At 43.0% G+C, this 13,143-nt stretch overlaps 1 protein-coding gene and 1 long non-coding RNA gene across 2 annotated transcripts in view; one reads left to right on the forward strand and one right to left on the reverse strand.

Annotated features, from left to right (window-relative positions):
• The window catches only part of ryr2a (ryanodine receptor 2a (cardiac)), a 407,989-nt gene that overhangs the window by 90,883 nt on the left and 303,963 nt on the right, over positions 1-13,143 (forward strand). Inside the window, 3 exon segments of the mRNA XM_061810997.1 lie at positions 4,907-5,553; positions 5,883-6,083; positions 13,035-13,137. Coding sequence (XP_061666981.1) covers positions 4,907-5,553; positions 5,883-6,083; positions 13,035-13,137 — 951 coding nt within the window.
• LOC133495931 (uncharacterized) lies at positions 954-7,663 on the reverse strand. Its single transcript, XR_009793688.1, has 3 exons — positions 7,526-7,663; positions 5,904-6,027; positions 954-1,102 (listed from the first exon to the last, which is right to left on the reverse strand). It is a non-coding gene; the product is annotated as an uncharacterized LOC133495931 (long non-coding RNA).

Raw genomic sequence — 13,143 nt, forward strand, 5'->3', positions numbered from 1 at the left:
GGTGTCCAGGAGGCATCTGAATCAGATGCTCCAGCCACCTCATCTGGCTCCTCTCAATGCGGAGAAGTAGCTCCGGGATGGCCGAGCTTCTCACCCTATCTCTAAGGGAGAGCCCGGACACCCCGTGGACGAAACTCATTTCAGCCGCTTGTATCAGGGATCTTTCAGTCACGACTCACAGGTTGTGCTCATAGGTGAGAGTAAGAATGTAGATCAATTCGTAATTTGAGAGCTTCGCCTTTCGACTTACAGGTAGCTCCCTCTTTACCACAACGAACCGATACAAAGTCCGCATCACTGCAGACGCTGCACTGATCTGTCTGTCGGCCTCCCGCTCCGTTCTTCCCTCACTTGTGAACAAGACCCGAAGATACTTGAATTCCTCTACTTGGGGAAGGATCTCATCCCCGACCTGGAGATGGCACGCCACCCTTTCCCGACTGAGGAACGTAGTCTCGGATTTGGAGGTGCTGATTCTGATGCCAGCCACTTCACACTCGGCAGAGAATCGCTCCAGTGAGAGCTGGAGATCATGGCTTGTTGAAGCCAACAGAACCATAGCTGCAAAGAGAGATATGCAATGCTGAGGCCACCAAACCGGACACCCTCTACTGCTGCACCTAGAAATTCAGTCCATAAAAGTAATGAACAAAATTGTGGACAGAGGGCAGCCTTGCCGGAGTCCAACTCTCACCGGAAACGAGTCCAACTTATTGCCGGCAATGCGGACCAAATTCTGACAGCTGTGTTGGGATTTGCGAGTTTGGACCCAACGCGTGTTCACGAATCAAGGAAGATATTACCAATGATTAGAAAAATTTAACAGCAAATGGATTTATTACAAAGGAATGTGCAATAGAAATGTCCGGGTCTTATCTAGGTATCTGCCGCACACGAGACGTGTGTCTTCTGGCAGGATAGCCAAAGGAGAAGACAAAAGCTGCCCAGTAACACAAGGTTTTTATAAGTATGGGTCCATGGTAATAGTGGCTGCCCTCCCGCAGTCAGATCCTGGGCCGGGATGGTAACTTTCCGCTCCTTATCTGGTGTCGTTCGTCTCCACGGTAACGCCTGCGAGAGGAGGATGCCACCAGCCGGTTTTCTGCAAAGATCAAGGACAACCACTTGCTCCACAACATACACTTGCCAAATGGACAACACTTTATCTGTTAATTAAAATTTTAAGGTCATATATAAGCAAATATTGAAATTAAATCAAAGTAAAATAGTTTTTACAAAGAAGTCCCAAGGATAGACTACACTCCTGTGCATTCATATCTAAAAAACTAACTCCAGCAGAACAAAATTATGACATTGGAGACCACAAACTTCTTGCAATCAAGACAGCTATGTTGGAATGGAGACATTGGTTAGTGGGGGCACAGGTCCCGTTCTTGGTATTAACAGACCACAAAAATTTAGAATACATTAGGTCAGCCAAAGAGCTGAAGGCATATCTGGGTCTATTGAACTATTACAACTTTTTGCCAAGATTGTCTACTTCTCTCGCCACACTATACTAACTGCTGCAAAAGGACATAAGATGGCACTGGGGGAAAGAACAAAAGGCTGCATTTGAGAAGTCCAAAGAGATGATGCAATCAGCAGAGGTGCTAGTGCATTATGATCCGGGAAAAGACATTGTGCTTTCATGTGAGGCATCACGATATGGAGTTGGTGCAGTTTTATCACAGCGTATGGCGGATAGAAGGGAGAGACCAATTGGATTCACATGCCAAACACTAAATGCGGCGAAAAGGAACTACTCACAACTGGACGAGGAAGAACTAGCAGTTCTATTTCAAATAAAACATTTTCACATGTATATTTACGGTCAAAAATTCACAATAGTGACAGATCACAAGCCTATGTTGTCACTTTTTAGTGAGATGAAAGCAGTGCCACAAATGGCATCACCGAGGATCCAGCATTGGGCTGTCACCTTGAGGGCTAATGAATACACAATCTTGTACAAAGAAGGAAAACATCACAAAAATGCAGACACCTTAATCCCTCTGCCATTATCAGGGACGTCTGTCAAGGAGGGATCAGAAGAAAGGGTTCTCATGATCGAGAGCTCTGACATCACTTTAATTTCGGCGTCATGGACATACAAGGACCTGGTGCTTTCAAGAGTGAGAAAAATGGTACACAAAGGGTGGCCAGTAGTTCTGGAAGGAAGTGATTTTGCACTTTTGATGAGAAAGAATGAACCCAGTATCTAAAATGGTTGTGTGATGTAGGGGGCTAGGGTCTGCGTACTAGTTTTAGTAACCATGGACTGCCAGAGTTGTTAGTGTCAGACAATGGAAGTTTTTTTGTTAGCAGAGTTTGAGGAATTTTTGAGCAGGAATTGTATTCGCCACGTGACCTCTGCTCCTTACCACGCCTCCAGTACAGGTTAGCAGAGAGGGCGGTACATGGAATGGTACGAAAATGGACAAGGAATGGTATGAAAATGCAAGGAGGGCACTTTGACAGAGAAGGTGGCCAGGATGTTGTTTTGCTACAGAGTAACGCCGCAGACTACGACAGATCTATCTCTGGCAGAACTAATTCTTCAAAAGAAGTTACGTTGTACACTGGACAGAATCCATCCAGATCTGACCAGGAGAGTGTTAAAGGAGCAGGACCGACAGTCCAGAGATCATGACTCAAAAGCAAAAAAACACAGTTTTGATGTCGGAGACAGTGCTGATCTGTAACTTTAGTTTTGGCCCCAAGTGGATCCAGGGCCATAATGTGTCAATAATGGGGCCAGTGTTATATAAAGTTCAGGTGGGGAATGGTAGTGTGGTCAGGATCCATGTGAATCAAATTTTGGCACATCCGCAAAAGGATACGGAGAACCAGCAGACTGCGCTTGTGCAGCAAGGCCAAACTGGAATGATAGTTTGCTGAATGTGGAGGATGTTGTTTTCAGGAGTGACGAGGTGGTGGAGTCAGACGCTGCAGGAGCAGCAGACGAATCTGGGATTGTAAGTGAGACTGTTGCAGTTACTGAAAGTCCAATGAGAAGGAGGTCAAGAAGGGAGGTGAAGTTGCCCAGTCGCCTGAAAGACTTTCAGTTGAATTACTGACTCGATGAGTGTGGAAAAAATGTTTTCTGCTCATTTTATAGCTATAGTATCTGCTTAAGGGGGTAGGGATGTAGTAATGACAAAAGGACACTAGATGTCAGTCAAGGCCAACTACAATTATGTTAGTGTACCTAGAAGAAGATGTTGCTGTTGTGCAACGTTCGTTAAGCAAGTAGTTGAGCAAATTTGGTATGGTGAAACCCCTTGAGTCCTTATGGATTACCACAATTACTCTGCCTATCATTGGACAGCACGGGCATTTGGCAACTTGTACATTATCAGTGGATTCATTTTCCCCAATTAAGGTTGAGTTGAAGGTCTCTTTCAAGTTAATTAAAAAGCTGAACTTAAATGTTCAATATAGCATCAAGCCATTATCCTTTGGGGTTTGGTACCGTGAAGCGGAACCTTGACGTGAATTTACGAATTCTGTAAGACCTGCAATTATTAGTGTAACCCTTTAAGACTACGGTGGAAGAAGCAGAGTAAAGTAGACAAGGGGAAGTGTGAGGGTAACTGAGCAGCTTGTTATTGTTGGAGATTTCAGTGTGCTGCCGGGGTGTTTGTCTGTGAGATGTGTCAGCGTTTCGGTGTGTGATGTATATTTTGCTTGACGAAAAATATTGTAGATGTATTTATAAATAATTTTATTATTTCAAAATCACAATAATACAATTTACAACTACAATTAAATAAATGAATAAACAAATAAAATACGTTGCTTCGATATTGTGAAGTTTTGGTGTTGATGGGGTTTCCGTGCATGCAGGCTGTCAAATCTGCCTGCTGGCACGTCAAGTGCTGTCAAACGTCTCTGAAGAAGCCGAAAGGGAATCATCGAAATTGCACTCGGTTTGAAGAAAGAAGTTATAAACTTTGACTTTATAAGAAGACATGATACACATTTTTGAGACAAATAAATTACACTTTAAGCGAAAACTCATTTATTTTCCCAAGCCACGCAGAGCCGCAACATAAGGATGAAAGAGGCGCATGTGGCTCCGGACCCGCTGGTTGCCGACCCCTACCATATTGTGTTTCATGTGTGCTTTTACCATTGCAAAAGGTTATTTTTTTTCTCTAATGACTGAGCACCTGAAACAAATCTCTTTTTTTTCCTACCACGATCAGCCGCCCTAAGGACCAATGCCAAAACGCCTTGGGGCCTGCGGCCCCCACCCCGTGCGGTGGTCCAGTAATTTGTAATTTGTGTGGTTGACAATTGTCTACAGTCTCGTACCCAATCGGGATGCAATACATGATGCGGATTTCCCTTAACGGATCAGGATACAGAACACAATGTGCATTCCTTCACTATAAAACAAACACCATTACACTGTAAAAAAAAAAAAAAAAATACACACGAACACACACACAAAGTCTAATAGCGACGCCGCATAACTGAACTACGTTGTAGCAAGGGAACACTATAAATGGAAAATGGATAAAGTCACTGAAATTGATTTTGATTTTAACGTATTTTACTTCAGAATACTTTGGGAATTGCATCCTATATGAAATTCACGACAGTCCTCCAGCTTGATAAATGATGACATTTATGAATAAGTATACGTCACACTGCTGTTCTGATTCAATGTAGTGCACATGTATTTACCCAATCGGAATACAACACATCACATGTAAACACTTGACCAGATATCTTCAGTCGGAAAGTCCACCGTCTCGTGCCAATTCAGTTTGGACAGACTCTAGCTCACTGATTAATCTGATCGAGTGTATGGAAAGCAATTAGATAGATGCTGTACTTCGTTGTCAAATTTTACTCTTAAAATTAAAGTTAATGTTATGTGTGGCATTTTTTTCAGGTTTGCTTCGTGCAGGCTACTATGACCTTTTGATTGAGATCCATCTCAGCAACTATGCAACCGCTTGTCTCATGATGAACAATGAATACATTGTTCCTATGACTGATGAAACTAAGAGTATAACCCTGTTTCCCAATGAGGAAAAAACACACGGTGTTCCTGGCATTGGAATCAGCACTTCCCTAAGACCAAGAATGCACGTTTCATCGCCAAGTTTTATCTGTGGTTCTGGGTCATCATCACATAACAATTTCAACAATGGCTCAGGATTAGTGGATTCTTGCCATTATAGTCCTGAATTCCCCTTGGACATACTAAAAAAGAAAACAGTCGAGATGCTGACAGAGGCAGTATGTGAGGGAAAGTTGCATGTAAGAGATCCCATTGGGGGCAGCACTGAATTTCTCTTTGTGCCGCTCATAAGGCTTGTTTACACCATGCTCATCATGGGTGTTTTCCAAAATGGAGATTTGAAGACCATACTGCGACTGATTGAGCCATCAATGTTCTCAGAAGGATGTGAATTACAGGAAGAAATAAATAGGAAGGTGGAAATGGAGACGGACAAAGGAGGAGAGGATGAAGGGAGAAACATCCCAAACCAAGGATTGTTGCAGATGAAGTTACCAGAGCCTGTAAAAGTTCAGGTAAAACCCATTCAACGGAAACTGATTTGATTGCACTCCATCACAAAGATGTATTTTCTTTTATTAGGTATATTTATAGGTATATAGATAGGTATATTTTTGTGCATGCCTGGGGTTGAATTTACTGCATTCAAACAATTTAAAAAATGTTCACAAAAGTAAGCGAAACATGACATCAATATGGAAAATGGGAAGGATGGCAAAGCCCACAAATTGCTTAAACTCTAACTCCTCCTTGACGCACATTGACAGTGTTCTGTGGGAAATGTCAGGAGAATCAGCTGCACATAAAATCCTAAATTTGGCCATGCACTTTTTGTGTGCTGTAGATGTGCCATGTTCTTCAGTACCTGTGTGACTGCCAGGTGCGTCATCGGATTGAAGCACTCGTCGCCTTCTCTGATGATTTCGTAGCTTGTCTCCAAGAAAACCAGCGGTTTCGCTACAATGAAGTGATGCTCGCGCTGAACATGTCTGCAGCTCTCACAGCCAAGAAGACAAAAGAATTCCGATCACCACCTCAAGAACAGGTATGCAACTACAAGAGAGGCTTGGCTTGAAGATATACACAGCTCTCCAAAAATATTAAAACGCTGAAAAAAAATTACTTTATTTTAGGTGTTGAATGAAACATTTGAGTCTGACTGAAAAAACAACAACAAAAAACCACAGAAATAGTCCGACATTTCAGCAAGTTAGGTCTGGGTCATCGAAGAAAATTATACATTTTGCTTAAATGTTTGAAAGTTTTATTTGAATAAAACTACAGTGGTACCTTGACTTTTGAGCAGTGTTTAGCATTAGTAGCATGACATTACATTATATTATATTACATGAGATTGTTTCAAGTTCAACTACACTTTTGAGGTGTGTGGTTGTAATGATGCTGTTGTTACAGCAAATGCTTTTCATGAGTTAAGCTAATTTTGTAATCACGTAACATGGTAGAATCCACAGATCCTTTCCCCAAGCAGTTTATTACATTAAATGCATCTCTTTCATTGATATTACCTAAATATCTTCCTTTAATGTATTATCCATGTCCATTTTCTGAGCCACTTATGCTCACCAGTATTGCAGATTGCTGGAGCCTTTCCGAGCTAACTTCGGTTGAAAGGTGGATGACACCCTGAACTGGTCGCTAGTCATTGGCAGGGTACATATCGACACAAATACTGAGTTGAATCAATACCATGCTGCCCACACCAAAATCAGGCGTCTTTACCACTACACTATCCATGGCCATTCCTTGACTAATATGTTATCTGGACCTTCTATCTGGAACAGAGTGTTAGTGTTAGCACAAAGCCTTGAGGCCTCCATCAGATAGCAAAAAAGAAAAGGTCTCTAAAATATAACTAAAACATGAGACCTATTTAGGATTAACTAGAAGCATTGGGGATTCACTGATGGTGTAGTAGTACACACGTCTGACTTTGTGCGGGCAACGTGGGATTGATTCCCCCTCAGTGATGGCGTCGAAATCTGCCCTGCGACTGACTACCGATTATTTCAGCGTGTAGTCTGCCTTTCTCCTGAAGCTAGCGGGGATAGGCTCCAGCTCTCCTGTAACCCTTGTTAGGATAAGCGGCTTGGATAATGGATAGAACCACTTAAAACTGTGTGTCCTGACTCCAATTTAACATGTTTAAATGTGAGTGGTTAATACTGAACACAGCGACAGCTATGTTTTATGAGCGTGTGCAATCACATTATCTCAAGTGTTTGTACATACAGTGGTACCACTACTTAGAAAATTAATCCATTCTGGAAGTCATTTCGTGACGGGAAACTTTTGTAAGTAGCACATTTTACATGCAAATAGCCCAATCCGTTCCAAGCCCCAACCCTAACCCAAAAATAAGCAGTCAAATTGTACATCGTGTAAAGAATAATAAATTATATTTACCTTACGAACAACTATTCAAAGTGTAGATAATGTAAAGAATAATAAAAAATTGTGTTGTTCTACCTTCGGTGTTGACCAGTGATGCGAAGAAGGGTGAGTGGCGAGCAAAAAGGCATCGTGGGGGATGGGAGGAGGAAACAGGCATAAAACTTAATTCAAACAAAATTAATAAATTCCACAAACTCTGAATTCGAAACCAACATTAACAACAGACTTTTTTTTTCCAACTTTCAATGCTTCATAAAGTACCAATCCAAGGTTGTTTGCCTTTGATGGCTTTTAATAATCTTGTGGAAATGTTCAAGGCACACACCATCAAAGTGAGCAAATTCCTCAGTCTCTTGGTTCTTGCTTGTGTGCATCGCTACTGCCTTCCAGATGGCAGGAGCTCAAACAATTGAAATCAGAGTTGTCTAGTGTCCTTAATAATGTTCCAAGCTCCACTGAGGCACAGAGAGGAGTAAATGCCTGCCTTGCTCAGTCTGCCTCAGTGGAGCTCCCGTACCAGATGGAGACACTGTATGTCGCAGGCTCTCGTTGGATGAGTGATAGACGGCCACCCGCAACTTTGTGTCCCAGATGTTTTTCCCGAGGACTCAAGTGGAGATGCTGTTGAACTTTCTTGATGACTACTGAGATGTTTTCTGCCCAGAGGAAGTATTCCGCAATCAGGACTCTCAGGAACCTGAATGCAAATCCTCTCCATACACTTGGCGTGAATTAAGAGTGGAGCTGGTTCAATTCTGTTTCTCCTGAAGGCCACAATGATATTTGTTTTTTTAGTCTTCAGTGTCAGACTGTTGTCTGAGCACCAGGTTGTGAGCTTCTGGACCTCCTCTCTCTAAACTTCATCTTCTTCAACTTTAACTTCATCTTCCTTCGAGATCAGCCCAACCATTGTTGTGTCATCAGCGAACTTGACAATGATGTTATTGTTGAAGACTGAACTGGAGTTAAAGGTGTAGAGACAGTACAAAAAGGGGCTCAGCATGCAGTCCTGTGGTGAGCCAATGCTCAGTGTGCAGGTGGAGGAAAGGTGGGAGCCGAAGTTCACAGTCTGTTAGTCAAAAACTCTTTGATCCAAGAGCATGTGAGAGGCCGGAGGTCCAGGATGTCTAATTTTGTCACCAAATGTCTGGTATGATTGTGCTAAAGGCTGAGCTGTAATCCACAAATTGCATCCAAGTGTAGCTCTGAGGTTATTCTAAGTGGCTGAACATGGTGTGCAGAACTAGTCTTTGATGTGCTTGAGAACCAGCCTATCAAAGTACTTCATGATAACAGCGGGATAGTGATTTAGGTAGGTTAAGGATTTCTATTTGTTTATAAGAATGATTGTTGAAGATTTCAAGCAAGTGGGGATGACTGCTTTGACCAGTGAGAGGCTCAAGATTTTGGAGAAGATACTGGACAGCTAGCAGGCACATGGTCTGAGCACCTTCACTGATACTCCGTCTAGGCCTGCAGCCTTCCTGGGATTCATAACCAGGAGCTCACACTTCACATCGCGCTCCAATACAGTGAGTGGAGAATTACTGGAGCCTGGTGACGAGCAAAGAAGCTGCTGAGCTCCTCTGCCAAATCCAATGTTATTTCTACTGGTGTTACAGCCTCTGAAGTTTGTGAGGCACTGTAGACCCTGCCACACCTCCCAAGGTCTGTTGCTGGCAAAATTGGACTTTATCCTTCTCCTGTAGTCCATCTTGGCATTTCGAGCCATGCTGTAAAAAACTCTGTCATCTGACCTGATGGCAGTGTTGCGGCACCTGAGGAGTGAGCGTACCTTGATGGTCATCCAGGGTTTCTGGTTTGGAAAAACCCTGATGCTTTTCTTTGGATACACAGTTTCCATACTGTATTTGATGTAGTCCAGTACAGCCCCTGTGTATCTCTCCAGATCCTGGTGTTCAAATAGGTCCCAATCTCTGTGTTGGAAGCAGTACTGAAGTTCACTGAGTGGAGACTCTTGGCAGGTTATTACAGTTTTTGTGATGGGCTTGGATCTGTGTCTGAGGGGTGGATGTATGAAGGAATCGGCAACAAGGAGACGTGATCTGACTCACCAATTTGGTGGAGGGGTGTGGCTCTTTAGCCAAGTTTAATGTTGGTGTACATGTAATCTAAAGTGTTTTCACCTCTTGTTGGACATATAACATGGGAGTAAAACATTCAGATTGGTACTATGAATGTCCTCAGCTGTTATGTGAACACCTTTTGTTATTCACATTATGTCATTGATTATGTTCAGCAATAGAGAGAGCCCAGGTTTAGCATTAGAATCCTGTGAAATGTAAACAGCTCTGTTGTTGGTTGTTGCAGTAAGATCCTTCGGGATATAAAAGCGCTGGCATTTAATGGAGGTACTGGTGAACATTGTCTCTGAATAACCACACTGTTCTTGCACCAGTCATTTTCCACGTACACACAGAGCTTCTACTTTTGCCGGAATTTTCAGTCCAACTCCAGTGGTGCAGGGAGCAGCCTGCTATATGGATGCTAGCATCGGGAATGTTTGGGTGAAGCCAGGTCTCTGTTACAATGAAGAAAATAAGTAGTTGAAAATCCTGCTATATTGCAAGTTCTCCCACTTAGAAATCACGTAGGGGTCTGAAATTTTCATCGTAGGTGCATGTCAGCTGTGAGAGAGATAATCTAAAACGAAAAATCCAGAAATCACAATGTATGTTTTTTTTAACCATTCATTTGTGATACAGCTGCAAGTAAACATTTTAACACCTGTCTATCAGCTACAATTCTGACCCTCAAAGACCTGTTAGTACGCGTTTAAAAGTCCACCTCCAGTCCATGTATTATCCTGAATAAGATGCACCTGTGTGGGGTCGTCAGCTGCACAAAGACGCCTGTCCACCCCAAACAATCAGTAAGACTCAAAATTGTAACATGGCCAAGACCAAAGAGCTGTCCAAAGACACCAGAGACAAAATTATACAACTCCACATGGCTGGAAAGGTCTACGGAGAAATTGCCAATCAGCTCGGTGGAAAAAGGTCCACTGTTGGAGCAATCATTACAAAATGGAAGAAGCTAAACATGACGGTCAGTCTTAATCGGACTGGAGCCCCATGCAAGATATAACCTCGTGGGGTCTCACTGATCCTTAGAAAGGTAAGGAATCAGCCCAGGACTACACGACATGACTTAGTCAATAACCTGAAAAGAGCTGGGAGCACCGTTTCCAAGGAGACCTGAAAAGACCTGGGAGCACCATTTCCAAGGTAAATGTTGGTAATACACTAAGGCGTCATAGTTTGAAATCATGCATGGCACTGAAGGTTCCCCTGCTTAAACCACCACATGTCAAGGCCCATCCTAAATTTGCCCATGACCATTTGGATGATACACAGGAGTCATGGGAGAAAGTTTTGTGGTCAGATGAGACCAAAATGGAACTTTTTGGTCATAATTCCACTAACCATGTTTGGAGGTAGACGAATAATAAGTTCCATCCCCAGAACATTATCCCCACTGTGAAGCATGGGGTGGTAGCATCATGCTTTGGGGGTGTTTTTCTGCACATGGGACAGGACTTTTACACTGTATTAAAGAGAGGATGGCCATGTATTGTGAGATTTTGGGGAACAACCTCTTTCCCTCAATCACACCATTGAAGATGGGTCGTGGCTGGGTCTTTCAACATGACTATCACCCAAAGCACACAGCCAGGAAAACCAAGGAGTGGCTCCGTAAGAAGCATATCAAGGTTCTGGCGTGGCCTCGCTAGTCTCCAGATCTAAACCCAATAGAAAATCTTTCGAGGGAGCTGAAAATCCGTGTTTATTAGCGACAGCCCAGAAACCTGTCTGATCTAGAAAAGATCTTTGTGGAAGAGTGGGCCAAAATCACTCATGCAGTGTGCGCAAATCTGGTGAACAACTACAGGAAACGTTTGACCTCTCGAGATACAAATAAAGGCTACTGTACCAAATATTACCATTGGTTTTCTCAGGTGTTCAAATACTTATTTGCAGCTGTAACACAAATAAATTGTTAAAAAAAATCATACATTGTGATTTCTGGATTTTTCTTTTGAGATTTTCTCTCTCACTGTGGATATCCACCTACGATGAATATTTCAGACCCCTTCATGATTTATAAGTGGGAGAACCTGCAATATAGCAGGGTGTTCAAGACTTATTTTCATCACTGTATAATCAGGATGCAGCGATCACAAGCATAGCAATTATCTGCAAGTTGTATTTCCAGCTCATCCATTTTGTGAGTGATGGAGCTGGCATTGGTGAGATGCAGGAATGCAACTTTGGTGGTTGCTGAGGCAAAAACCCGAGCGTGGGAGGAATTTAATGAGGCCATGGAGAATGACGACTATGAGGAAATTCTGGTCCACCATGTGGGGTCTCAGGAGTGGGGAGCAGTGCACCATCAACACTGTGGAAAGTGGAGACGGGGAGTACCTTACTTTAACATGGGACATTGTGAATTGGTGGGAAGAATATGTCAAGGACCTCCTCAATTCCACTAACACACCTTCCCATTAAGAAGCAGAGTCTGATGTCTCTGAGGCAGGCTCTCCTATTTCTCAGTTTGTGTGAAGCTGCTGGGATAAGAATCAATACGTCTAAATATGAGACCATGGTCCTCAGTCGGAAAACGGTGCAGTTCTCTCTCCAGTTCAGGGATGAGATGGAGGAATTCAAATATCTCTGGGTCTTGTTCACGAGTGACAGAAGAATGGAACAGGAGATCGACAGGTGGAGCTGTGCAGCATCTGCAGTAATGCGGACTTTGTCAGTCTGTTTTGGTGAAGAAGGAGCTCAGCCGAAAGGTGTAGCTCTCAATTTATCGGTCGATTTATGTTCCTACTCTAACCTATGGTCACGAGCTGTGGGTCATAACAGAAAGAACAACATCCCACCTACAAATATGAGTCTCCATTGCAGGGTGTCTGGGCTCTCCCTTAGCGATAGGGTGAGATACTTGGTCATCCAGGAGTTGTTCAGAGTAGAGCCGCTGCTCTTCCAGATTGACAGGAGCCGGATGAGGTGGCTGGATTCTATTATTCGGATGCCTCCCAGAAGCCTCCCTGGTGAGATGTTCCAGGCATGCCCCACCGGGAGGACACCCCAGGGATGCCCCAGGATACTTTGGAGAGACTACGTCTTTCTGCTTCCTTTGTAATGCTTCGGGGGAGGGGGGGGGGTTCTGTGGAGAGGGAAGTCTGGGCTTCCCTGCTAAAATTACTAACCCCACAACCTGACCTCAGTTAAAATGAAGAAAATGGATCATCCAAACTATGATAGATTTTGGTACAGGCTTCAGCACACCAGCGACCTAAATGAGAATAAAAAGTATAAAATTTTGGATGGATGGATGGAGAAATTCCAAAAACCTAACTGAAAAAAACATTGGCATGTTTTTTTTCCACTTCTTACAATAGTACATTTGCAGTGTTTTGACCCATTTTCTATCTCATTTTGTGGTGTTATTGCTAAAGTGACTATGATTTTTGTCCTCGTTAATTTACATCCATATGGTTGTGTCATGTGGACATGCTAGTACAGATGGATTGAGCTAGGAAGTGTATTCACTGCAGATCAACATGCTGCTGAACTTTAAGGAGATGCAGGAGTGTCCCTGTCCTGAATATATCCAAGAGCAGCTGCTTGACTTCCATGAAGACTTCATGAAACACTGTGGTAAAA

Source organism: Syngnathoides biaculeatus, chromosome 22 (genome assembly GCF_019802595.1).
Source record: "Syngnathoides biaculeatus isolate LvHL_M chromosome 22, ASM1980259v1, whole genome shotgun sequence".
Classification (NCBI taxonomy): domain Eukaryota; kingdom Metazoa; phylum Chordata; class Actinopteri; order Syngnathiformes; family Syngnathidae; genus Syngnathoides; species Syngnathoides biaculeatus.